This window comes from Halichoerus grypus, chromosome 11 (assembly GCF_964656455.1).
Source record: "Halichoerus grypus chromosome 11, mHalGry1.hap1.1, whole genome shotgun sequence".
Classification (NCBI taxonomy): Eukaryota; Metazoa; Chordata; class Mammalia; order Carnivora; family Phocidae; genus Halichoerus; species Halichoerus grypus.
Genome location: NC_135722.1, coordinates 110,697,664 through 110,725,487, shown reverse-complemented (window position 1 = coordinate 110,725,487; position 27,824 = coordinate 110,697,664). Strand labels below are relative to the sequence as shown.

Below are 27,824 nucleotides of genomic sequence, written 5' to 3'. Positions count from 1 at the left end.
AAGGTCCAGACAAAATAGGTTGCTAAAGATTGGTTTAATAAATGTCTGCAGTATTTAGTTATTATAAGATACATGGCTTACTTCTTCAAGTTCACAAAGCATAAAATAGGATTAAAGTACAGCAAGAGTTTTGCTTATGCATGATAACTTCTTGTAAAAAGAATCAGGCAGCTGAAAATATCCGTGGAATCTTTGTTGAATAGATATCTAGAACGAGGACAGGCGACTTATGTGAAAGAATAGTTCTATTCCACTTTGAAGCAGAATTCAGATTAAAAGACCTCTGGAGGTTTATTTTTGGTCCATGAATTTATTGATAACTATAGATTTTTTTCAGCACATGAACAATACTAAAAATAAGGAAGTTTAAATTCTTATGATAAAACATCTCTGCTCCTCCTGAATGGACTCCTTCCTCACTGATACTAAAATCAGATGATGCATTTAATGGTTCTTTACACCGAAACCAGGTATTGATTTTCATTATTCTGGTGATGTTCTTTGCCTTGGGGTCATACTCAAATTGCTTTGATCCACGGAAGAAATAGAAGAATCCTAGAGAGAGAGAATCATTATTAGTTATCTTGCACAACTCTATGATGGTTCCACACTTGTTAACTGTATGCATATAGAATAAAATAATTGAACATTATGGAGAGAACAGAAACTTGTGTATTATCTAGATATATTTTACTTTACTACTGCCACATGAGAAATATTGTTATTTTTATTTCCCCAAGGAAGAAGCCAAGGTCTGAACATGAATGTCAAGGGGATCACCACCTTTCTAGCCAGACTGTGGTTCACGCCAGAGGTTCTCCTACTAGGTTTCAGAACAGAGTCTTGGCAAGAGGGAGAAGAAGGCCCCTGTGGGTATGGCCTTGGACCCTATATCTTCATTTTCATTGGGTTGTTCTGCTCTATCTGTTTTAGGTGTTAAGGTTTTGTGTGAGATTTCACTGCAATAAAAGATGGTGTCATTCAGAAAACTTTTTAGACTCCTGTTTACTCCATGTTCTAGGTTGTTGTCCATGGTCTAAGTCTGAAGATATAGTAGCTAGACTGGACCTTAAGTTGCCTGAGGTGCTTCTAAAGCTGTAGATTTCTGCTTCTCACCCACAGTCCTACATCTGCCTCAGGAACTCTGAAGAATTTGTCATTTCTCACATAACCCCCAAGTGCACATATTAAACCATGCACATAATAGCTTGAGAGTCATTGTCCAGTTCATGTGCTTATCATTTTTCACACTTAAAACTCTTCAGGGGGATGTCTTTCCAGGGCTATCTTGGATCAATGATAAGTAAAATTAACTTTGGTACTTTTTGCAGGGATTTGAAATAGTATAACAGAACCTATGATTCAGGACTCACTAATTTGGTTTGTGAGAATGCCTGCCTGGTTAGAGTTTATTATTATGGGTACTCGAGAAGAGCAAAATTACATTAAAACTTTTACGCAACTAATGAGTCATTGAACACTACATCAAAAACTAATGATGTACTTACCATGTGTTGGCTAATTGAACATAATAAATAAATAAATAGTGCAAACCTTAAAAAAAAAAATGGAAGCAGTTACATTTCTGTACTATCTTCTCTCTCAGCCAGTGAGGTCTCCCAAGTATCCTACAGGGTTAGGCACTGATGCTCACCTTTATGCTGGAAAGCAGCATCGACTCGGAGACCAACTCCTGGGAAGAATTTCACCACCCTCCGTGGGAACCCTTTGTCCATGCTTTGGGTCACTTCATCATACCTGCATGCAGGGGTTGGAAAAGTTTCCAGGGGATCTTTGTTTCGGGGAGCTTAATCCTTCCACTGCCCCACTTGGGGTCAAATAGGGATGCAGAGAAAAAGTAGCCCTCATACGGGAAAAGTAATTTGATCAATAATGAAAAACATGTCAAAGATTATGTTTGGCTGAATCATTTGTAGTGTCTCAAAAACAAGAAATGATGAGGGGGAATATCCACATCATAAGTCAGACTGATGCTATTCTGAGGGACTATTAAATCAGAGTACGGGCTCATGAAACAGACTCTGAACTACAGAGAACACACTGGTGGTGACCAGAGGGGAGGTGGGTGGGGAGATGGGGGAAACAGATGATGGGGATGAAGGTGTGCACCTGTTGTGATGAGCACAGGATGTTGTATGGAAGTGTTGAATCACTATATTGTACACCAGAAACTAATATTGCACTATATAATAAGTACATTGCAATTTAAAAAAAAAGAAAAGAAAAGTAAGGGCTCAGCTTGGAGCTTTCACAGATTTTGACCAGATACATTTGTGTTATTGGCAATTTGGTTGGCATCACCAGCTTTATTATTTTATCTTATCTTTATTCTATTTTTTTAAAATTTTATTTTATTATGTTATGTTAGTCACCATACAATACATCATTAGTTTTTGATGTGGTGATCCACGATTCATTGTTTTCATATAACACCCAGTGCTCCATCCAGTATGTGCCCTCCTTAATACCCATCACCGGGCTAACCAATCCCCCCCCCCTCTAAAACCCTGTTTGTTTCTCAGAGTCCATAGTCTCTTATGGTTCATCTCTCCCTCCAATTCCCCCCCCCATTTTTCCCTTCCTTCTCCTAATGTCCTCTATGCTATTCCTTATGTTCCACAAATAAGTGAAACCATATGATAATTGACTTTCTCTGCTTGACTTATTTCACTTAGCATAATCTCCTCCAGTCCCATCCATGTTGATGTAAAAGTTGGGTATTCATCCTTTCTGATGGCTGAGTAATATTCCATGTATATATGGACCATAAGACAGGAATCCATCAAAATTATCTTTATTTTTTTTAATGTTGGAGAAAGATCTTTGGACTCATTGAAACATTCTTTTGTTTGGTGGATGTCATCTACCCAAGATGGGCTTCCACATAATTGACTTTAAGAGGACTATAGGTTAGGTTTATTTCTGCCCGTGTTAAAGTGGTGCTATGTGGATGTTTTCTGCAGAATAAAATGAAGAGGTTGATTGTCTGCAAACTTACCTCCAGCACCAAATGCCCACAAAGAAGTAGGTTTTTCTGGCACTGTGGTCACAGAGGGCTGCATCAATTTTTGTCACATGTCTTGGAAAGCCAAGTGTATGGATGGGTTTGGGATAATCTGGCAAGACAGCATATCCTCTGATCATCCAGAAGTTGTCATCTAGGAAGAGAGAAAGTGATTATCTTCTGATCTAATACCCAGAGGGAAAGATAGATGTCTTAAGAAATTTGAAAATAATTAGATGCCTCGTCTCTCAGGATTTAGTTGTCTCATGTCCCCATTTATTCTTACTGCCTTCTTTAGCTGCTTTTATCATTACGATTACACAAATAACACACCCCGATAGTTAATAGTGAGCATGCTCACTGGTATGCATGTCATTTGGTTTCACTGGATTATTTCTCTAACTCTTGACGAAACAGTCAACTATGTTTGGACATGTTCTCCTAGATTTCAGCCCCCAAGTATTCTCAAAGGCAAGTAATCTGATGAAATCCATATAAAAATAGCATTGATAACTTAAATATAAGATTCTGGTTAAATTTGAATTTCAAAAAAACAATGACTCATTTTTAGTATAAGTATGTTCAAACATTGCAAGGAACATACTTATAATAAAAAATTATGTGTCTTATCTGAAATTCAAGGCATCTTGTATTTTTATTTGCTAAATCTGACAACCGTAGTAAAACAGGAATATAAAAGAGGGATGGGTTCCCTTTATTTGGCAGAAAAAAAGATAGTTTTTTAGTTTTTACCATACAGGTTTCTTTTAGCTCCCGTGTAGTTGGGATGATGTTTGTCTTCACAGCCACAGAGAACCCCTGGATAGTTTTTTTTTTGAAGGAACCCATGGTCATGGCAGAAGCACTCTCCATCTGGTCCATGTGCGAATATTGTGTTTCTTACCCCAAAATACCCACCAATCAGTTCAGGCTTCCAGAGACAGAAGAGAAATCGTGATGGGCAAAGTTACCTTTAAACACTAGGATCTTATCTTTGGGGCTCTCATATGCGGCTTGAACATCACCCGGCAGGGACGGCCAGAATGAAGAGATCAGTTCGAATTCCACATCAGTGATATCATAGTAGATCCTCCATACGTGCCTGGGATGAACAAAAAACACTTTCCACAAATGGCCTGTACTGCAGTGGAAACACTGTAAACCTAGGCTTGTCTTTTATGTAATTGATTAGCATTCTCCTCAAATAATTTAGAGCATTCACACGATTTTCCTCAGCCAATGTAGGTGGTTGTGAGCTCACTTCTACCCTGTGACTACAAAGGACACGCATTTGTGCCCACTCTCCTGGGAACTTAGAGTAGCAACCTACCCACAGAAATCTCAATTCTGAGTGCTCAATGGCCTCATTTTTGCCAAATCAGCAATACTCAAAATTCCAAGGCAACACCGAGCATCTAAGAAAAACTTTTTGGTCTGATGTTTGCTAGAATAAAGAAGTATTATCATTGCAGGGTAAAATATTTCCTGAGATGTTCCCCTCTGGCTGTAAAGTTCTGAATCCATGAATGAGACTCAAAAAGCTCTTCCTACGCTGGGCCGCCCCTCTCTGATGTCCCTGACAAGTGGCCTCAGCCTCTGCGGGGCAGAGCGTGGTGGTGGTAGCATGTCATCCGAGTGTTGTATAGCTGTGGGTGGAAGGGGACTGATTTCAAATATTCTTTCCTTGTGCCCCAATGCTTGTGAGACGGTCTATGTCTCAATCCTTTGTTCTGAAAATACAGTCGTGGTAAACACAAATGTTGCAACTGAAGTCCAGTAAGTTTTTTTTTTTTTTTAAAGATTTTATTTATTTATTTGACAGAGAGAGAGAGAGCACAAGTAGGCAGAGAGGCAGGCAGAGGGAGAGGGAGAAGCAGGCTCCCCACTGAGCAGGGAGCCCGACGTGGGGCTCGATCCCAGGACCCCGGGATCATGACCTGAGCCGAAAGCAGCCGCTTAACCGACTGAGCCGCCCAGGTGCCCCTGAAGTCCAGTAAGTTATACACGGGGAGAGAAGAGAGCTCCTACTACAGCGAACACTTCACTGATGCAACATGAAGGAATCATGGTCATTCATGTTTACCAGCTGGCTCTTTTGGTAGAAAAAAGACCTAATTTTTATCATTTGCTGATTTCCAGGGTGTAGATACTCCAACCATGGCCAGTTTCAAGCTATAGAAGTGATGTGAAGTGGTTTACAAAATTCCCCAAAATTTAACCATTGGCTCCTGAAACGGTATAGGTCAGCTCCAGGCCCACTGGGATTGGTGTATTATTTTAGCTAAGAAGTCACTGAAAATGACTCTACTTCACCTTCTTATACAATGGCAATTAAAAAATTTGCTTAAGAACATTTAAAAATTAATTTATCAAACAAGCAAGAGATACATACACATAGTAAAACATTCAAAGAGTATGGGCGGTTATAAAATGAAAAGGAAAAGGAACACTTCCTCACTATCCCCATGATTTCCTCCCTATTTACCTCCAAATCTCTTGAAAAGAAAAATATTCATAGGAAGTTGAGGTGTTTAAGGGAATGGGTTTACCTGCCTTTAAAGAACATTACTTCTCGGCGGAAGGTGGTGATCGCGTCAAAAGTCAAACCAGGGTCACAGGCGTGGGGTACAATGGCCTCCTTTGGCTTAGCAGATGTCTTAGGTAGACTGCCTTTGATGAGAAAAGAACTAGCACAGTGAATTAAGAAGGCATGTGGAAATACTTACAGAAGGATCTTACCCAAGTGGATATTTTCTTCATGGTGATATTTCAAGAAGTGATTTTTTCACTTCCTTTCTGGAAAGTTTCCTATTTAGTTCACGTATATTCAGATTTATGAGGTTGCTCACCATAGATGGATTGGATTCCATTGATATCATCCTGAGAAAGTGGGTATTTGTTAGGATCCAGGGAGACATAATTTGGAAACATCAAAGCTGTCTGATCATTGGAGTGAGAGAGTCCCAGTGCGTGACCAAATTCATGAGCAGCCACAAGAAATAGGTTGAATCCTTAACAAAAACAGGAAAAACATGGGTATGTGGGTCAATCAAAAGAAGAATGGTTGCATCTGAGATTAGGAAGTAACTAAGGGGAGAGAAGGAAAGGCTTGCCATAGAGTGGGTAATTCTTATATGCTCCATCATTTATCTGGGAAATATTTCAACACTAGTAATTGGTATTAGTCATATCATGGAGAACTATGATCCAGAGCAAGCAAATGGCAGGAAACAGGTGTGTGAGAAATAGATAATACAAAAAAAAAAAAAAAAAAATAGAAGCCACCAATTTCTGGTTGTTGCTGGGCTGTACTGGATGTGATCACATTTCTCCTACTTGTATCCTTCAGAGGTTCTCCATTGGCTGTAGGATCAAGTCCAAACACCTTACCATGGCCCTCCATGATCTAGTCCCTGCCTTTTTTCCAGACTCATATTTTGTTCTCATATTTCATGAGCTAACCATACTCAATCATTTGCATCTCTCATCTGTGCCATGTTCCTTCTAGTCTCTATGTCTTACTACCTCCATCCCGTCTACCCAGAATATTATCTTTCCCACCCCTGTTTGCCTAGTTCTTCTACTCGTTGCTCAGGAAACCTCTCTAGAATCATCTCCTCCATGAGGCTTCTCGTACTTGCCCCCTCCTTTCCTGGCTGAGTTAAATGCACCTTTCTGCGTTTCCAGAGACTCAGTGTTTAATTCTGTCATAGCATGTAAGGGACTGCACTGACTATTTCTTTCATGAAGTGATGCATCTTTTCAGGGACTGTGTCTTGGCCACCTTTTATTCCCGGTGACTCTTGAACTGCCTATCAGTAGTGGATGCTTAATAACTGCTGCTGGGTATCCAGGTGTGTATTTGGATGGAGGAATGGTTAAATGTGCCTCCTATTCACCCATATTGGAAGTCTCACCACGCACGGTGAAACCACCTTTTTATCTCTCTCTCTCTCCCACTAGTCTGTTAGGTTCTAAATAGAAGACTGTCCATGGGTTTGCAACTCAGCCTATGGATCCTAAAGAAAAGGCTGAGCCTTCTGTGATGGAGCCTTGTCCAGTGATGTTTGAACAAAATAAACATGGAATGACCAAGGATTATTTAATGGTCCTTTAGGCTCTTCTGCTCTGGCCTTTGCTGGTGCCCCTTGTCTGGCTGTCAGTATCGCTGGGTGTGCTTTTGGCAAGATGGGACAAGGGACTCTGAAAAGAATTCAAACTCAGGTCATCTCAATGACTTCCAAAGCTTTATGCTAGCTTTTCAGACCCTGCATGGTCTGGATCCTGTCCACCATTTCTGCCACAACCCTGGTACTTGAGTTGGTTGGGTTATTCTTTCCGGAGCACTCTCTACTCCATTTTGCTTTCTGAGTTCCTGCTTAGCCTTCAACTCAGGTTTGGTATCACTTCCTCCCCTGACCTCTGTGTTTGGGTTCAATTTTTTTTTACGTGCTCCTACTACATTGCTATAGTTTCCTTTATCCCAGTGTTGGTCATACTGATTTTAATTGCCATTTGAGTGTGTCCCCTAGACTGTAAACCCCTCAAGGGCAGGGTCTGAGTCTTGCACACTATCATGTACTCTATATCACAGAGCCTGGGTCATGGTGGATGTTGAGTAAAGGATTTCTGATTGACTTCATTTACCAAAATTGTAGAGTATCTATCATGTGCTGGTTTGCAGAAACTACAAATACTGACCCACAGACTCTCTGGAGTTACTTGGTTAGGACTGAACTGTGTGATCCTATATACCACACATCAGGAGACTCATAGCTGCTTTCCTGGGACCCAGGAAACCAGATACCAGACCCAAGGTGACTGTTGTCAATGACAGTAAATGGAGTGGGGAGAACCCTAAAGTCTCCTGAGCCTGCTCCTTTGTTGGATGCACATATTTTTACTATAGTAAAGTTTTGATTTTTGTTTGAAAAGTAATAAAAATTTTCTTATTTTAGTACCAGGCAGGCATATTAAAAGAAATAAAATCAACTCAGTTGGTCTGAAGGAATAGGTTGAACAAAGATTAGGGTCTAATTCCTTGGCAGGTGGGCAAGTGTTAGAAGAGTAAGTTCATGCCTTCAGATCGACCTTCTAGGGGCCATGGGCCCACAATACCATCCTTCAATCACTAACTCAGAATTACCATCTCCCTAGGGTCTTCCTCAATCCTGAAGCCAGAGATGACTTCTACCATTGGTGCAACACATAGCACACTCTGCCTTGTGGGGTGGTGTGTGGTCTGGGCCTCACACCACACAAGATCATGAAGCTCTGAAGGGTTGGAACTTGTCCAGTACAACTCTGTGGTCTGTCCAATGCCTTGCACAGTTCCAGGCCCACAGTGGACCTTCAGGCATTGTGGGTGTATGAACGAGTGTGCGAGTACACGAAGAATGCTCAGATCATGAAAGGATTAGCATCTGTATGAAGGCATTGTGTGGATAAGGCCCTGACCTGTACAAGCACAATTATCTAATAGATATTGAACACTTCCATCAATGTCATCTTGGAATATGGAAACTGTGGGGAAATTGAGAAGCAAAAAGCAACTAATTGCAAAGCTATTTCAGGGATTCTTTGGAATAATAAAATTTGGTTCATGAAGAAAATTGGGCTCACCTGCTCCATCCTTGGTCCAATTTTCATCCTCATCGAAGTGAGTGTCTCCACCCAGACCCAGACCGGGAGGAAAGGCATGGCCGAGGACTCCCAAGGGGCCATCAAAATAACGAGGACACCAGCCATGGACTGAGATACAGTTCACAGGGGGAAGAAAATGTCAGCCTCTCCAAATCTCCTGAGATGGAAATAGCCATACTTTTTTCTCTGCTGGAAACCTTACCTCGGGTCCTAAAGGCAATCATGATGTCTGCAATCCCCTTGGAAGTCTTGGTGAATGTCAGTGGAGTAACTCTGCTCCACACTTCTAGGCCGTTCTGGATAGCCTCGTCCACATCTGCTCGTGCCATATCTGGAGTGTAGTTTATGATTCTTCAAAAATCACCAAAATAGATCAGTTGGTGATGACACATGCATGTAGGCACACAAAGACAAAAAGATCCTTTCTTATAAATCATATGCTGCAGTAACGGATAGTATCGTGCTGTTCTTGGATTGGTATAATATGTTACTGTTTAAATAAAGCACGTTTACTTATGCTGTGTGATCCAATCCTGTCATCCACCCTGTTCATCAGGGAGTATAATAACACTTCAACAAATGAGGCTCAGAGAGGGTCAGTGACTTTCCTAAGATCATATCCTGAGAGCGAGAGTATTAATCTCAGGTATGTGCTCACTGTGTACAGGAATGGAGATCTGCTTTCTCAGATGGCTTGTGGAAATCAGTCTTATGCATGTGTCATATATGAAGAGTCTCCCTTGAGAGCTTTAAAGAGTAAGTTACTCAGGAAAAGATTTCCCTCTGGTTTATATTCCCTATCTTGCTAAAGCTATTTTTAACCCCTAAGACTGAAGTGAAGAAAGATTTATGAGAAGCACTTCGGGGCCTGCCAGGAGGGCTTGAGAGCCACAGTCAAGGGCACCGACTCCGGTTGGAAGCACACCTCAGCCCCCTTTCCTTGAGATGCCTGGGGGCAAACTCCACACTTCACCCAGGGTCTACCTGAGATTTGATAACTCTCGCCCACAAGTGTCTCTAACATGAACGGGTTGCTCCAGGCTCTTCCCCTTTTCTCTTGAGCATACTCCAGCCATACCTTCAACCAGCTGCAATCAGATGGCTGTGTTTCTGGTCCTGAGTTTATAAGCAAGTGGCCGAGGCTAGAGATTAAAGCATATCTGCCAGAGCCAGTCTGCTGGTAAGACTTGACGATGGTAAATAACCTTTTGTTTCAGTGTCCCTGTGTTTCAGGTGGTCCCATCAGTGGTGCCTACATCCCAGTGTCATGGGGAGGATGGAATAAATGAGACCCATGAAGGGCCATGCACCTAGGAAGTGCTCGGTGCAATCAACTGTTGTCTTCCCGTGTTTGGGGACTAGGGGGAAAAGAGTGTGCAGAAGCATTACCTGTATGTGAGGTTGTATCGTCTCCACCCTGGGAGAGTGTAGCCGTACTGACCCGCGTCAGGCACCCCACATCTGGGTGTCTTCATGACCTCAAGAGTGTTTGAGTCCAGTTGTCCAGTCACTGTCAATCCAAAAAATGCTTGCATTTCCCGAATTTTGCCATCTAAGAGACTCCTGTTCTTGCTTTGAACAAGATGACTCCCTTCTATTTCAAGAGAGTAGAACTGGTCGAGATATGCCTGACCAAAGAGACAAAAAAAGGACACAAACTACAGGACAGCAAATCTATATCTCAGGATAAAACAAAATCGTCTGAAATCCTTTTCAGCAGTAGGTGGGAAGAAAGAAGTAAGTAGTGAGGGGAAGGAAGGAGCGAGAGAGGAAAAAAGAAAGGAAGGAAGCAGAGTCATCCTGCCTCTTCAGTTCTCAACAAGTGGCTGAGCTGTGTGTGACCAGAATTATACAAACCCCAGAGCCTATAAAACTCCAAACCTCCAGGGAAGACAATCAGCTGATTCTGTGTGTTAAAGGATCACACAGCTTACACGTCTACTTTCATTTTGGTGTTTCCTTAAAACAAATTCTAAAAGAGATATGTCATTGTTCATTTTGCCAATTTAATTAATGTAACAAAATATGGCAAATTCACTGGACTGATTTTTAGAGGGAATCTCCAAGGCAAAGTATTTGTCATGCATGTAGGGGTAAGGGGACCTAAAGTTGTAGTTGGGTCCCCCTGGTTGGTATGGACATTCTTATATAGAGATCTCCATTTCTCCCAGGGCTGTCCCCTTTCTCCTCCCTCCATCTTCACTTGGACCCATTGCTTGAAATGGCAGCAAATCCTCCTTTCCCACCCCTACCCCCACCCCCCACCCCGTACATGGTTACTTGGTGTCCTTAGAGCTAGGGGAAAGTACCGGAATCTTTTGTAGGAATTTGCTGTCTTTTTAGGTTCCAAGACAATCAATAAAATTCATTTTTTATTGATAGTCATTATTAACATGTATTGAGACAGTACCTGAGCCAGCCGTATGTCCTCTTCAGTGTCCATCTTTCGGTCTGTAGGAAATGCAGAAGAAAACTTTATAAGGAGCAAAAATTGAAGCAAAAGGCTCTTCATTCCTCTCTCTTTTCTGTTGAAGCCTGTTTCTGTTTCCACAGAATTTAGAAAACAAGAGTAAGACGTGGCATGAATTGGCTTGTATCATCATTTAATTAATACCAGAAAAGGACATTTGCCATGAAGTGTGTCATGATATGCTTTTTTTCCCCTTAGGTTAACTTGATTTTGCAATCATGATCTGCAGTTTTTGAGTAAACACAATCACTGTTCATTATTGAATTGAATATAATAGGAAGCCAGCGTCCAAGTTACTGTTGTCCTTGCAAAGTTGGAGCTCTTCTTATCTTCGAAGTTCTTGAGAGATTGTAAAGCAATTTTCTTTTGAACGAAACCCCAGAATATCTTGGATAGAAAGGTATCACGAAAAGACAATTGAATCAGGAGTCAGATTACCGTAATGAACTAGGATAAACAGCCCATGTGTGTTGGGCACCTGCTATTTGCCTGTCACCGTAAACTGAAGCATGAGTAAGACACTGTTCCAATCTTGTTGGGGAATTCAGACGTGTACAGAAATTAATGCCAGACGAAACTGAGGCGAGTGGCGAAATGTGCACTGAAGATTCCAGAGCGTGAGAAGAGCCAAAGGTAGGATCGCCGCTGATGAGTGTGGTCTAGCGGCTCAGCCAGGTGGGGCTTCTGCTGGCTCTTGAAGAATGAAATGGGTGGGATGTGGATGACACAGGGGGTGTGTGGAGAGCCCAAGGAAGCAGGTAGCAGAGCCCAGATGAGCTTTGGGAGATCTGGCCGACTGACGCCAATATACTTGAAGATGGCCGAGGGAGATGGGGCGGACAGTGTAGAGGGTACAAGGAAAATGAATGTTTTCCATCTTTTCATGCCTAAGAATGTCCCTTATTCCATTTGACACCTGATTGAGAGTGCCTACAGAATTTCAGACCAAAATAAATTTTCTTTAAGACATTAGAAGCACGCTTGCATTGTTTTCTAGAATCTAGTGTTGCTGCTGGGAAGTCTTTCATTCTGATTCTTGATGTATTTTCTTCTGAAAAATGTTGGGAATGTTCTCTTTATGCAGATATTCTGAAATTTCATAATGATGTCTCTTGATGTGGTTTTCTTTTCTTTTTTCCTTTTCCTTTTCGCGTTAACATTACTGGGCAGTAAGCAGACCCTTTCATTATGAAAACTTCAAGAAAACTTTCCTCTGTAGTTTCTTTGATAATTTCTTCCCACTCTATTTTCCCTTACCTTTTCTAGAATACACATCTGTTGGACTTTGTGGACTGAAACTCTGTGCTCCTGATATTTCTTTTACTACTTTCTGCCAACATTATTTTCCAGCCCAGTTGTGTTTTTAGTTTCCAAGAGCTTTAATTCTCTGAATATTTTATTTATTTTCTTGCATTTTGCTAGTGGTGTTTGGGTGTAGAATATACCTTATCTTTTGAGAATGTATAGTGTTTTTAAGTCTATCTTGAAATTTTCTTTTGCTCCAAGGATTGTCTCTATTTCTTCAAAGTTTCTTTCTGGGTGCCTGTTTCTCATGTCAGGAGGTTTTTTCACATGTTTAGAGACTCTGTGCTGTGCAATCTGTTTAAGAATGAGAGACCAGAGAGCTGACTGGAAGCCCTATGAGATGACCTTCACTGCAGGGAGGTGAGGTAGGTTTCAGATGTTTCGTGTGATGCTTTAGTTGGGATAAGATTTGGTTGAATAGAGAACTCAAACTAACAGATGATTCAGAAAATAAAAACTTATTTCTCCCTCACTTAAAAGAAGCACGGATAGCGTAGCCCAGGTTCATATGGCAACCCCCATCCCCGAGGATACAGGCCGCCTCCACCTGGTTGCGCTGCTCTCTCAGTGCAATGCCTCGTGGTCTCCAGGTGGCTACTCAGGCTCTGATGGTTGTGTCTTCGTTACAGGCAGCAGGAAGGAGGACGGCAGAGAAAGCAAGCTCCCAGTCTCTTTCCAGAAACGCACACAACACTCTGCATATGCATTTTGGCAAGAAATTAAACACTGGCCACACCTGGTCGTAAGCAAGACCACAAAATGTATTGTTAGTTGGATGTATTACGACCTCAAATGAAATTGGGGTCTTATCGCAGCAAAGGAGTGGGGAGAAGGTGTTAACATAGGTCAGTGTCAGTATCTATAAGTCTTCTTTCCTGGGCTGTGAAATTTCTCCAGAGGAGACTTCTCCAATTTCCCATCATTTTAATCGTCCATCAGCAAAGATGTAGGAGATGCCTCTGGCATGCTTTCTGCTTTCCTCCCAAGTGTTAGCCTAGAGCCACCCTATGCACAAAGGAACGGAAGGATGAATGCCCAGCCTCCCTTCCCTTCCAGATTTCAACAGTGAAAGGTGTTGGCTAGGCTTCTCAGGAGGTTCAACTGGCACCGAGCCCCGGCTGCCCGGTGTAGAAACCTCGAGAGCGCCCTTGTCTTGGTTTTCTCCTCTACCTCACTCTGCCTGCCTCCCCGCTCTTGCTTCCTGGGAACATGTCCCCAATAAAATAACTGCACCAAGGTCTGGACTTAGCCTTTGCTTTCGGAGAAATTTAACCCAAGGTAAAAAGTACTCTCATTATTTAAATTCTAAGCTTAGATTCTTGGAGCTCTTGTATTCACATAAAACTTCAGTGTAACAGCCAGAAAATACCACATATTGTCAAGAAGAGAACTTTACAAAAAGGAGTAATTTTTGAATTCTTTGTTTCACTTCACATTGCTGTTCACTTGCTAAGACTCTGCGAAATATGGTTAAAGAAATAGTATGAACTCAGTTTTCATCTCAACAACGTGTGTATATATATGAGGTTTGGGGCAAGAACCTAGCATAACTAGCAGGTGTTCTGAACCTCCCATCTTCATGCTTGTAAAAAGGGACATAAGATGTCTTAGAAAATATGATAGTCTGAAATCGACTCTCATGTTTGCACTTGTTATATTGATGCAATGAATTATTTCTATCACTCCCTTTCCCTAGCACAGTCCTGGGACATGTAGGTGATTACGTATTGTTGAATAAATGAATGTTAGTGTATCCTAGTTTGTTTTCTTATCTTGTAAAGTAAATGGAGAAAAAATGTGCTGACATATTTGAGGGGATCTGTAAAGGAAATTGAATATTTACAAAATATTTTGTAAATGGAAACTAAAAGTTAATGTCAATGCTGACAAGAAAATAAATGGCTGCAAATATACTGAAATTTGCCATTTGTTTTCATACTTTATATGAACTATGTGGTAGCATCTTAAGAAATTAGAGATCACAAGTCAGTCATTTAATATATCTATTTTGAACTCACTTAATTTTTGAACCAGAATAAGGTACCAAATTACTAAATTATCTGTGAGATGTAAAAATGAGCTGAAAAATAGAATGTTAGTAATAAATAGATTTTAAAACTTACTTATTTAATGTGTAATAAGCTGCATTATATTCTAACAACTGCAAATATAACATTATAATGATTTTGATATTTGGATTAGCCATTATGGTCCCAGAATCCTAAAGTTCTTGACAGAAAAGAACCACTATCAAATGTATGCATCTCAGCTTAGTTTAATTTAATGAGAGTCATTGAATTTTGTGCCCAACACTGTTTGGTTTGTGCAGTAAATCCCGCTTATGGGTAGTGTGCCCTCCTGAGTATCCCTGGAAAAGAAGAAATAAGGAACAACAGTTCCAATCACTAGCCCATTTGCTTAGACTCTAAAAGGATAGAGCTGGGAGGAGACAGAAGAGAAAGTGGTACCTCCCCTTTTTGCTCCTTTTTGGGGAAGGTGACAGTAATTCTTCCTGAGGGTTCAACTTTGTCGTTTTGTGTTGACTCATTTTCTTAAGTGCAGGGGTACGGTATCCAGCTGGTAGATATCCCAGGGCTGCCATAAGGAAGCTCCACAGGCTCCAACCCAGTTTATTCTCTCCCAGGTCTGGAAGCTACAAGTCTAAAACCAAGGTGTGGGGAGGATGAAATTCTTTTCTCTGAAGGCACTAGGAAGGATCCTTCCTTGCCTCTTCCCAGCTTCTGGTGGCTGCTGGCCACGGTTGGCTTTCTACAAGCACCGTTCCCAGGTTGGTCTTCACGTGCGCATGTCCTCATCTGCTATGTGTCTGTGTTGCTTCTCTTCTTCCAAGGACACCAGTCCCTAGGTCCACCCTGCTCCAGCATGACCTCATTCTAACTAACCGCATCTTCGAAGACCCTAGTTCCAAATAGGGTATATTCATAGGTACCTAGGATTGGACTTCAACCTCTCTCTCTTGGGGGGACACAATTCAAGCCACAACATAGATCAACAATATTTTTTTTCCAAGAGTGGAAAATAGTACTACATTTTCAGTAAAGGCAAGAGGGACTGTTTACGCTGTTCCTGGTCTCTACATTTCACCAAAACCCAGTGCTGAATTGTATGTAGCAGATAAAGGAGATTTAGGTATATATAAGCATTTTGGAAGTCAGGTAAGCAAGTAACGAAATAGTGAATACTGAAGTGACAGGGAAGGCTTCATCTCCTCCCTTGAGATGGAATCCATAGGCACTCAATCAGCCCTGGAGACAACAGGATACTCCAAATGTATTTCCACTGAAGGGAGATCCAGTGAGGACAGTGATAGCAAACAGCATTACTCATTGTCGAGAGAAGTATAAATAGGACCCAGGAAAATGGCTACGCAAACTAGACTTTCCTTCCACATGTGGAAAATGGATGCAAATATGTGTGACTGCTTCAGCTTTATCTGCAGTTGAGCCATCGATTGCTTCTATCGATCCTAGTAACCCTGTGAGCACCAAGATCAAATGTATAACATGTCTGTCCACTGAAGAAAAGGAAGGCATCTGTAAAAAAAAAAAAAAAAGATAAAGTATTGAATTAGTTTGTGGATCTCAGATGTTTTCAATGGAAAAGACCCCATGCCCGTTCCAATATAACATTTAAATGCAAATACGTTATTTTAAAAATTTAAACAAATTTATTATTAGTTTTTTTTTCTACTTACGGTTCTGCTGGAAAACTGCATCAACTTTGCTTTCTATTCCTGGAAAGAGACTTGCTATGCTTTTGGGATAACCTGGTTCCATGGATTGTCTTTGGTTATCATATCTAATGAAAAAAAAAAAAGTCCCATGTTTTAAAACCAGTATAGTATAAAACAACAATGGTTTTCTTTAAATTGCATATACTTTACAAAGCGTCTTCACACATATTTTCTCATTTGGTCTTCATACTGTCTTATTTCCTGGGCCTAAGAATGGTAGACTTCTCTACCTAAGTGTACGATCCTATTTAAAAAATACCTGGGTAGCATTAACACTCAAACAGGCTTCCGATGGCTAGCACAGTGCTATTTTCCAAAAGAAGGGTTTTATTTTCTGAGGATTTCCTTAATGGGTACATAGTTAGTCTCTCTCTCTTCCTCCCTCCCCCTACCAGCACCCCCCCACCCTGAATAGTGAGGTAATAAGTCCCATGTGGGCACCACGTTTTGTAGGCTATCTGAATAGCGTTTTCTTGAGTGTGTTAGAATTCAACTCCTAACTGAGAATTAGCCTCTCTCTTTGCATCCCTTCCTGGTGCCTTATTAAGGTTTGCTGTTTCCTGATGTAGAATCCTCAATACCATTGTGAAGACTTTTTAATTTTATAAAAATGACACTTTCAAAGGCCTTGGCAACATCGATCATTTTGTGAAAAAGAATGCCTATCAGAGATCCCCTGGGTTTTTAAAAACCTTCAGATGGCTGGTTGTTAGTAGTCTGTAGACGGTAAATATGCAGATTTCAATCTCTAACTGAAACAATAGTTTGCCTTACCTCCAGATCTGGTCGTTTACAAAGAAGTAGGTTTTTCTCCTGTAGTAAACAGCTGCATCAATCGCTCGGACACTGCTTGGGAAGCCGTAGTCTGAGATTTCCCTGGGATAACCTTGCTCAATGTCATAGCCCCTCAGAGCCCAGTACCGGCAGCCTGCCAACAAACCAGGTTATACTTTAGATAAAGTCCTTCTGTTCCGATAACATAATGTGGTATCACTTCTTAGTCTTTGTGTAAATTCATCATAGAAACAATGGAACAAGAGTCTTTAAAAGACCAAGGTGGTCAAGTTCACTGGGCTGTAACAGTCTCAGTGGTTCCCCAGCACCTGCCAATAGATCTGGCTTCTCAGCCCGACAGGCAGGGCCTCACAGCTGGGGGACTTTCTCAGTCACAAGCCTTCGATGCAGAGACACTCTCACAGCCGCGGGGACTCGGAGACTGTTAGACCCGGGACGAGGGAGGAAGAACAGCACGGCTGGGAAAGCAGGGCTGAGCAGGGAAGGGTTAGCTGCTCAAGCTCATGCAGCAGTTAGGGGCAAGGACCCGACCTGACCCAGGTCTCCTGACCAAGTCCGGACAGGGTACCATGCTCTCATGGGCTCACCTCCTCTCACCCTGGAAGGGACCACAAAGAAGTCTTCCCCTCACCTCAGGGACAGCTAAAACAGGATGAAAATGTAGGCAGTTACCTTTAAATAAGAAAACGATGTCCTTGTCGGCATCCTCATAGGCCGCCTGTACACCATCGGGCAGAGACGGCCAGAACTGAGAGATGAAGCTGAGTTCGACCCTTCTCAGCTGAGGGTGTCTCCTCCATAAGAACCTAGTAGAGCACAAGGCTGTGAGTGGGCAGCCGCCCAGGATCCCGCATGAGCGCCCGCCCCACGAGCCTGCGGGGAGGTAGGATGATGTCGTGGAGGCGGTGCTGAGCTCCGTAGACAACATGCAGCGATGCTGCTCACCTGCTGGGCACTTCACAGGTTTTAGGGGACGTCCTAGGAATGACCTTCTATGATGACATTTGCCCTGTCCCCTCCGCACGCCCTGACAAGGCTCACTGTCGTTCCTACAAAACGCTGAGGATACTTAGAGTATTCCAGCAAAAGCAATACAAGTAAATCAGGCCCCGATCACATAATCACAAAGCAGCCAATGGAAGACTGAAAAATCCAACCGGTGAGATGACTTGCCCCCAGCTTATCACGTGATGGTTCCCATTTACTGGACTGAATGTGGGTGGGCGAGGATGGGGTTTCGCTGTCTGGTAAACCCCTGTGTGACGTTCCCGAGCACCTGGAGCCTGGTCAGCTATGCTATCACCCACAGCGGAATGTTTATGCGTGTTTGCATTTTTTTTTTTTTTTTTAATTTTCCTGGATGTTTCAAGTTACCCAGAAAACACAATCCATTGCAATGAGATGCACAAGCACAGAATTCGAAGGAAAAGCTGAGCGGTATGTAACATGAGACTTGATTAGAATCCAGCTCTAAGTTATGCCAGTAAGTTAAGTCAAAGGAAGAAATAGTTCAGTCTTATACTTGTCTTTAAAGAACAGTATTTCTCCACGGAGGCTGGCGATGGCGTCAAACGTCAGTCTGGGGTCACAGGCTGTGGGTGTGCTCGGGCCGGTCGGTTGGACAGGGTTGTTTGAAAGACCTTAAACAACAACAACAACAACAAAGCTTTTTATAAGCTTCCATGTAGTGTGACTATTGGAGTACCTTGGACACGCCTCAGGAAAGCAAAGGGTTTTCACAAGAGAAACTCTACCAGACTACCCCACAAGGCATTAAAGTAACCGTACATTTGGCCCTCTCAAAGTTATTATTATTTTAAGTCAGAATGGTGATTTTCAGAGATCATTCCAGTTTAAGTTGTGAAGTAAAGCAATTTGAATTCTGTGCCTCCCCCCTTCCCCACCCTCTACTTAAAAATCCTAATCCCATCCCTCTTCTCGAAGAACATCCTAGACAAGCCCGCGCCTCACCATGTACGCAGGGTTCTTCCGATGACCTTACCGTAGATGGTCTGAATCCCGTTGATGTCATCTTGAGGGAGGTTGTAGGTGCTGGGGTCGTGGAAAGCGTAGTTGGGATACATTAAGGCACCGGGGTCAGTGGAGTGAGCGAGCCCCAAGGAGTGGCCAAATTCATGGGCGGCAACAAGAAACAAATTGTAATCTGAAATGCAAGCGTGTGTGGTCAGTGGCTCCAAGTGGATCCAAGGGCAGAGACAATAGGATCTCAAGGAATGCAGCTTCCAAGCCAACAGAGCCTGGAGAAACTGCCCTTGCCAAGCCTGTCTTTCTCATTTTCCCTTCAGGCACCTGAAGAGAGAGGCTGGAAGCAATCAAGGTAGGAGTTGTAGGTTCAGGTTGGGGAAGCTTCTCATCAAATCTCAGAACCAAGAAATACTGCCTTTATTCTGACTCAAGTATTCCATGGATGTGGACCTGAGGCTGAGAGAAGGGATGGCAGGCCCCACAGTCCTGTGAGGCTCCGCAGCCCTCCAGCCTCCCAGGCCCTCAGCCCCTTCGACAGAGTCTCAGTGCATGGGCAGTTCGAGAAGAAGCCTGCTGGGCTGCCATTAGCCTTGGATGCAGACGGACCTGCTTTGCCTCCCTGCTCACCCATCAGCCAGCACCAGCTCCTCCCTGATTCCCGTTCTCAAAGTAGCTTCAAGGATTCTCTACCTTCCCCCTTGTTTGAAAGAGACAAACCCTGCTCCTTCCCCCATCTTTAACTTCTAGGAGCACAATGCCTTCCCCAGCTGGGAACCCCACTTCCAAGGCTCACACTTCTGTCAGGTACAGCCCAAGCTCCTTGGCCAAGTGCAAGAACCCCTCACTTGCCCAGCAGACACATGTGATGGGAACCCTTTGCTCCGGCTGCCCCACATACACAGTGCACACGGTGTTCCATGCCCACTTCTTAAAACTGAGTACTTTCTACATGCGGGGAAGCGTGATATGATTCAGTCCTCACAATATTTGTGTGAAGTATCGTTAGAAATATTTTTACAGTAAAGGAACTGCAAGCCCACAGAGTTTGGATATCTCGTTGGAGGTCTGGCAACTGGTAAGTGGTCGAGCTGGGGCCAAATCCAGGTTGATGGCAAGACCTGTGCTCTGACGACAGCATTCAACTTCCTACTGATAACTATCCGAGTGAAATTCTACCCGTGCTCCAAGACTTTTCTTCCTGACTGTCACATCCTTGCATTTTTGCATTCCTGAATGCATCTCAGAAAACCTCTCTGAGGGCCTGGAGCACGCTGTGCGGGGCCCTGGGGGATCTGCCATGATGCACAGTCTAGAAGGGGAGATGCACATCAATGACGTGAATGGCACGAGAGCAGCTGAGAAAGAGAAACAAAGGCTGTTGGGATTCTGAGGAGAAAGTCCTCACTTCCAGCTGAAAGACAAGACGGGGCGGCATGGGGCAGAGCAGAGAGAGATTTTGGAAGGGGCCTGGGGGTGCAATGTGAGCAGATATAGGGAGCTTGGGAAGCACATGGGAATCTGGATCATTTAGTTCAGGTAAGAGGTGATGACCACGTGCACCAGTGGGGAAGGCAAGAGGAATTCAAAGTAGTGGAGTGTTAGTTATCTTTGGGTACACACAGCTCCTAGCATAGGGACTTGGGTGGACAAAACACTCACAATATATATGTTGAGAAAATGGTGGGAGGAGCAGGTTCCAAGCAAAGATGAAAGGGTCCTTTCCTATTTTCTAAAGTGTTCTGTGGTGTACTGTTGCCCCGTGGCCTTGTGAACTACCACGTGGTCTGCATATACCTCTCCTTATCCTCACTTCTTCCCTTCAGGGTCTGACTCTTCTCATTATCAGTCTTCTCCTGAAAGGGGTGGATTGTCCTACAGCAACAACCACTGAAAAAGAGTTCTTTGAAATGAAATAACTCGACGAAAAACATGGTGGCTGTTTTCTAAGTGGGATAGTTTTCCAAATGAACCCGATTATTTCTGGATTTCCAAAAATAAGGACATCCTCCAAACATCATTAAATTTCAGAATATTACAAAGAAACACATACCCTAAAGCAGTGGTCAGCAAACTTCTTCTGTGAAGGTTTAGATAGTAAGTATTTTAGGCTCTGTGAGCCGTGTGCTTTCCGTAGCGAGTACTCAGCTCTGCTGTTGTGCTGTGAGAACAGCCCTAGGTGATGCATGAACCAGTAAGGGTGTCCCTGTTTCAATAAAACTTTATTTATACAAACAGGACGGGGCAGGATCTAGCCACGGTCTGTAGCTTTTTGATTTCTGTCCTAGGAAAACAAGGTCAAGAGCTTTTTTAAAACCTAAATTTACTTAGCATTATGAGGTAGCAAAAATTTAAAACGATCAGCTTGTGTGAGTTTGAAATGTTGCAGTAACCTGGGTGTGTGTGTATGTATGCAGGAGGGGCTTCTGATGTGAGAAAAGCATATTCAGAGCTGCATGTTGATGCGACCTTGGTTAACTCACTGCTGGAAGTTTTGGTCCATGTTTCTTCTGCATCGAAGTGAGCGTCTCCTCCAATACCTTGGCCCGGCTGAAAGGCATGAGCGAGGATCCCATCGGGTCCATCGAATGGAGAATTGTCGCCATGATCTGAAACAAGACAGTTTGTCTCAGGTCCCTGCCGAGTCCCAGTTTAGCCAGGGAAGGCAAATCTGAGCACAACGGCTGCGAGCCTACCTCCTTGGACAAAGGTGATCTCGATGTCTGCTTCTCCCTGAGAGATCTTGGTGAAGGTCAGGGTTGACACATTGCTCCACACTTGAAAGGCTTTCTCAATAGCAGCTTCCACATCGGTCTCTGACAACTGTGTCGTGTACTTAATAATCCTTCAAAATGAGGAGACGGGAGGAGGACTTGTTATGGTTTAGAAGGGCAGGCCACCAGTGGACCACGCTTCTCCATTTGGGAGTGAGGGGTGTATGTGATGAGCTAGCCCTGGAGGGGGCCTAAGGAGGGGGGCAGGCGTCAAGGCTGCAGACAGATGTGGCCTCTGCACAGGTCCCTCCCTATCGTTAAACTCAGTTTCTTTATTCATAAGAGGAGGATCATAAAATAGTAGCCCTCTCATAGGGTGGTTGTGGGGATTAAGTACATGTCAAGTATTCAGCTCAGTACTTGGCACATCACAGTGTTGAACAAATACTGGGTATCATTAATTGTCATCATTAGGAGGCATGGAACGTGGGGCTAGTCTGTCCAGCAATGAGTGAGCCTTTTTTGGGGTCCTACATGGAGTTCACAGAGAGACAGCCTAATGTTGCCATCATCCTCTTGAGGCTGCTGGAGAAGGAGGACAAAAGCGTCAGGCTGTGAGGTGAGGAGAGCCTGTGGGGTCTTTGCTCCTTCACACCAGACTCTGGCCTCTCCGGGGCAGGGACACCTGTGTCCCGTGAATCCCTCATCCTGGGACAGTGCCTGGCACGTCACAGATGCTCGACAAACACCCCTGTTGGGTTCTGGAACTCAAACTATCACCTGTAGGTCAGGTTAGTTTGTTCCCACTTGGGGTTTCCCGGGGTTAACATGAAGTCTCCACTGTCCGGCACCCCGCAGCGAGGCTTCTGCATCATCTCCAGCGTCTCGCGATCCGGCTTCCCCGTCTCGTTCAACCCAAAGAACCGCTGCATCTCTTTCAGCTTCTCAACAATCACACTAGCGCTGTTCTGCCTCGCAGACCGGAATCCTTTCTGCGGTAACTGGTAGAACTTTTCTAGGTAATCCTGGACAAAGAGACACACGTGAGGGGACCTGCTGTGTCCTTACCTTCGGCTCCCTGGGCCTTGTGCATCCTTTCTGCGCCACCGCAGACTTCTAGCAGGCTAATAACCTGGTGGAGGAGCAACAACACGGATTTGGGGTCGAGTTTGAGAGAACAGGGACAATGGGTCAGAACAGCCCCTCCGTCCAGCGCTCCGGTTAGTGTTTATACATAAGAACATGTGTTTCATAAAGGATGAGGTCCAAGTCCCCATGCAAAACCCTAGTACACAGTCAGGAGACTGGCTCCTTCTTATAAAAAATAAAGAGCGCTGGTGTATATTGATTTCTTCGGGTGTTAATCGCATCGATGTGGATTCTCTTTTAATTATCTTTCCACTACTCTTGATAAGGTCTAATCATCCTCACTAAGACACGGACATGCACAGATGGAGGGAAATTGCCAAGATGACAAATTCAGGTCCCAACCATCCCTGAGGCTTCTCAAATGAGAACTGACAATTTCAGAAGAAGAACTCCAAACTGGTTTTGGGACATTGGCACCCTCATGGGCATCAGCCTTCTCCCCACCACAGCACCTCTGGAAGGGGCAGAGGTTCGGGGGGTGCTACGCCAGTTCTACGGCTTCTCTCGCCCTAAGCAGCCCGGGAACACCTGTCACCTGGCAGGTGACACAGGACAGAGCACTTTGTACTCTTACAGGCTGTGGGATTCAGAGAGGCTTGGGTTCAAATCTTAGCTCTGCCACAGATTAACTGAGTTTTTGGACACACCATTTAACGGACTTAAGATTCACTTTGGTCTCTAAGGTGGGAATAATAATACGCTGTCACAGGGTTGCAGTGAGGATGAATGAGATGCTCAGCAGGGCATCCTGGACGCAGTCAACACTCACTGAGCTCTAGCCATTAACCCCGGGGGGTTATTCCTATTACCACTGTAAGAGATATTTAAGAAAAAAGGAAAAGGATAAAACAAAAAGAACAATGCTTTCCTGAAACTGCAATGCTAAGGAAATTGTGCGTGACAAGTTTGTGACCATGTTCTCCGATGTTTCTTTAAAATTTGGCCTGACTTTCGTACAACAACGGAAAACGGCTGCTGGTTTTGCTTTATAAACATTTATAAACATGTTTGCTTATAAACAGAATCCGGTGTAGGAAATCTCATTGCGCTAGGAATTGACTTCCAGTTCCTTCTAATTGCCCGTCCTCGTGCTCTCCGGTCCACCTGAGATTTCTGGCTGCAGAGACAAGTCCCTACAGAAAGCACCAGGCGTGGAGTAACTGGGTTGTGGACAATGGCTGGGGAACGTCTTAGGTGAGTGAGAAAGAAAACCACTTAGTTTTGTAATTTAAACCATTCCTTCTCAACGGGGTCCCCGGCTGGAGGCAGCTTGGCTGCAGTGTTTCCCCAGAGTTTGAGGAGCCCAGCTAGGAACCCCCCAGATTCCTGAAGCGAGATGTTTGAGCTCAAACAGAACACACACATCATTTCAGGCTGATTTAACTAAAACGAAGAAACAAGCCACACGGACGTCACGCACAGACCTACCGGGGAGTCCGTTTACCTGAACGACTCGCGCGTTCTTCTCTTCTGGGGATGCCCCGGGGACCGGGAAGGCCTGGGCGAGCCGCGCAGAGAGCAGTAACAGCGGGGGGAGTATCCTCAGACTCAACGCGGCCTTTCCTGCCAAGGCTGCGGCCATCCTGGTGTCCTCCGGGTGGGCCCCCTCGTGGGCGTCCCTAGCTCACCGGACTGCGGCCCGGTCACTGCTCTCTCTTCTGGTCCCTTATAAAGCCGTGTCTTCAGCAGTTGCCACATCGTGGACGTGAGGCAACACAGGTTGATTACGCGCGGACGCTGTTGCAACGTTATAATGTGATTTAGTTCTCCAGATCGGGGCGGGGGGGGGGGGGTGTCTTTCAACAGAAAAAGAAGTGCCAATTGCTATTCTTTGCTCTTGGGGTTTTGGGTCAGAGACTGACTCTGGCAAAGCTGTGTGGTCGAGGAGGAGGCGTGGGGGCTGACTCCTGAGGGCAACGCTCACGCTGTCGGCGGGCGTGCTTTCCAGGCAGGGAGGCGCGGAGGCTCTGCTGCCTTAGGTCGGGTGCCGCGGGGTTCGTGGTGGCCAGCCTGGGACCGGGGAGCCCCGCGGGGCAGCTCTGTGGGTGCAGGGGCGAGCGGGCACCACGCAGGGTCCGGTGGGGGTCCCGGGGCAGCTTCTGGGGGATGCGGTTTCGGCTTCAGTGTATTAGAGAAGGCTGCAGGCTGGCTTTTCCATGGGCAGGACGAAGGGAGCAGTGCTGACGGCGATAATGATAAACAGTCCGTCGAATATTCTGTCCCGGACGTACACGCTGAACGTCCATCACCTCCTCCCGCGGCCTGGGGATGCTGGCATTCCTGCATTTTGCAGGTGAAATCAAATCCAGAGAAGTGAGAGGACTTGTGCTAAGTTGGGGGTGCCTGGGATTCAGTCCCAAGTGAGGTGTTCAGAGACACTGAGCCGAGAGCCACCCCAGCAGGCTCTCCCCGCTGGGCGCGGCGGGCCCACGGCAGAGCCGAGGATCCAGGTCCGGCTCACAGAGGGGGACTGAGAGGGTGTGTCTGTGCCCCGGGGAAAAGGCCTCAGGAGAGGGTTTTCAGACCAGGTGGCTGCACCGGTCCGGGGCCCGGGGGCAGGTTTTAGAATCCTGTCACCTGCTCCCACTTATTCTGACTCCACGTGCATGGGATGAAGTCACTACGTGGTCTCTGCGTGTGCTCACTTGCATGTATTTATATGTTCAGCAAGGGTGGTGGTGTGTGTACAAATGCGTGCTCAACTTGTGTGATGCAGGACCTGTGTGAATATGTAAGCGATGCCTTTGAGATGCTGTGGTAAGTAGTTTGGGTCCCTCCTGGGGTCTCTCACACACTTTGTAAAAATCCAGACTGTGACTCGGGTTAGAGCGTATCTGGGCAGCAGGTTAATGTTCACCATGCAGACTCCTGCATTCCCTCGAACGCTGGCTGCCGCCCACCATACGTCAGGTGCCGTGACGGGTACTAGATCGCTGGAGGCAAGTTCATAGCGGTTCAGGGCGCCGGGGGGGCTCAAGTGGTTAAGCGACTGCCTTCGGCTCAGGTCGTGATCCCAGGGTCCCGGGCTCGAGTCCCCTGCTCGGCGGAGAGCCTGCTTCTCCCTCTGCCTGCCATTCCCCAGCTTGTGCTCGCTCGCTCTCTGTCAAATAAATAAAATCTTTTAAAAAAAATAATAGCAGTTCAGGTCAAATGCTACGGGAGTCTGGAAAAAACAAAACAAAACAAAAAAAAAAACCAGTGGTGGAGGAGGTGCAATCAAGGAAGGCTTCATGGAGGAGGTCGACTCTGAGCTGGACCTTGAAGGGGAAATAGAATGTGGACATGCAGAGATGGGGCAATCCATTCCCTGTATGCATGTGGAAGCTCCCCACCCCCAGGTTGTCCAAGCTGCCCTGAGGTCATGATCATTGCAGCCATCCCTGGGTGCACAACTTAACCATGCTGCGGCTTCCTCCACATTCGATCTTTAGTGAAGAAACCTTTTCTTACTGAATAAGAAGGTCTTAACATTTGTCTACCCTATGTGGAGTTATTTTAATACATTGGCTTGTTTACAAGGTTCGTAAAGGTACTGTCTTCTGAACATAATGCATGATTTAGACAAGAACCCAAAACTGGTGATGTTTCTGTAAATGTTGTGTTAGACAGAATTGTCCGAAAAAAAAAATAAAAATAGAAGTACCAGATGTTCCAGTAATCCACTTCTGCGTATTCACCCAAGGAGAACAAAAACACTTATTGGAAAAGATACCTGCACCCTGATGTTTACTGCAGCGTTACTTACAGCAAGATACGGAAGCAACCCACGTGTCCATCGATAGATGGAGAAAGATGTGATACACACACAAAATGGAGTATTAGCCACGAAAAAGAAGGAGATCTTGCCATTTGTGACAACACGGGTGGACACAGAGGGTGTTATGCTAAGTGAAAGAAGTCAGAGAAAGACAAATGCCATGTGATTTTACTTTTATGTGGAATCGGAAAAAAAAATCAAAAGAACAAACAACAAAAAGAGGAACAGACTCAAATATGGGGGGCGAGGGGCCGCTGGAGGGGAGGGGGCAGGGAGAGAGAAGAAACGGGTGAAGGGGGTGAGAGGTGTGGATTCGCAGTTATAAACTAGCTCAGTCCCAGAGAGGACAAGCACAGCCTGGGAAGAGACAGGCATAGTGTAGGACCTTTGTGCGGGGACAGGTGGCGCCAGGACCCCCACGGGGCGCACGGTTCTGTGCAGCCCTGTCCTCCAGCAGACACCAGGAGGAGGAGGTGGAGAAGGCGACCGAGGTTTGTTCTCTGAATCCTTTCTTCACGCCTGGCCACCGCGTGCCCGCATGGTGTGTGTGCCTCGCCCCTTCCGATGCTTGGAGCCCAGAGTTCCCTCAGGCCCTCTCCCCGCTGAAAACCTGCTGCGGGGAAAGGATCTTCCATCAGTCATTTACACCTTAGTGTGAATTTAGGGGCTATTTGTCTTTTGAGTCAACTTACTTGAGAGAGAAAAAAAAAATCAAATGACTTATTAAAAATGAAGGCTTTTTTCCATATAACAGGAGTTCCAGACTGAGTAAGAAGATGGAAGAAATTAAGTTTTGGACAGAGACGATCCAAGGCAGGAACTTCCTATTTCCGTAAAGCCACGCCCTCCGGCAGCAACCTCGTCCGAGGATCTGATGTGCTATCCCACAGCAGAGATAGCAACTTGTATTTTTATAGCTCAGCTTTGCTTTTTAGGCCCAAAGAGGTGAAATGGATTGCAAGATTTAGTTTGTTTTCTCTTTAGTTAAAATAAAGTTGGCCTGGGGGGGTGGTTGGGGTCCAGCCATCTGGGATGGGCATAGGCAGCTCGCAAAGCTGTCTGGACGTGTGGACACGTGCCCGCATCTCAAAGGGGGAGTCGGAGTTCACAACGGGGACTGTGACCCAGCCGGGGAAACAGGTGCCCTGAGCCCAGGGGCATCCCCAGTGCAACACACGGCTAGTCCGACTCCTGTGAGCAAAGGGAGACCGTCCCGTGCATCGTGCATG

The 27,824-nt window shown here is 44.8% G+C and overlaps 2 protein-coding genes across 2 annotated transcripts; both read right to left on the bottom strand.

Moving 5' to 3' along the window:
- Positions 1 to 17: 17 nt before the first annotated feature.
- Positions 18 to 12,579, bottom strand: MMP27 (matrix metallopeptidase 27). Its single transcript, XM_036068511.2, has 10 exons — positions 11,079 to 12,579; positions 10,058 to 10,296; positions 8,871 to 9,019; positions 8,648 to 8,776; positions 5,875 to 6,036; positions 5,575 to 5,695; positions 3,997 to 4,127; positions 3,020 to 3,179; positions 1,655 to 1,758; positions 18 to 555 (listed from the first exon to the last, which is right to left on the bottom strand). The coding sequence occupies exons 1-10, from the start codon at positions 11,178 to 11,180 to the stop codon at positions 311 to 313; spliced, it is 1,542 nt and encodes a 513-aa protein (XP_035924404.1). The 5' UTR covers positions 11,181 to 12,579; the 3' UTR covers positions 18 to 310.
- Positions 12,580 to 14,700: 2,121 nt separating this feature from the next.
- Positions 14,701 to 24,501, bottom strand: MMP8 (matrix metallopeptidase 8). Its single transcript, XM_036068512.2, has 10 exons — positions 24,283 to 24,501; positions 22,470 to 22,714; positions 21,672 to 21,820; positions 21,459 to 21,584; positions 18,995 to 19,156; positions 18,515 to 18,632; positions 17,665 to 17,798; positions 16,972 to 17,125; positions 16,159 to 16,262; positions 14,701 to 15,997 (listed from the first exon to the last, which is right to left on the bottom strand). The coding sequence occupies exons 1-10, from the start codon at positions 24,418 to 24,420 to the stop codon at positions 15,894 to 15,896; spliced, it is 1,434 nt and encodes a 477-aa protein (XP_035924405.1). The 5' UTR covers positions 24,421 to 24,501; the 3' UTR covers positions 14,701 to 15,893.
- Positions 24,502 to 27,824: the final 3,323 nt, after the last annotated feature.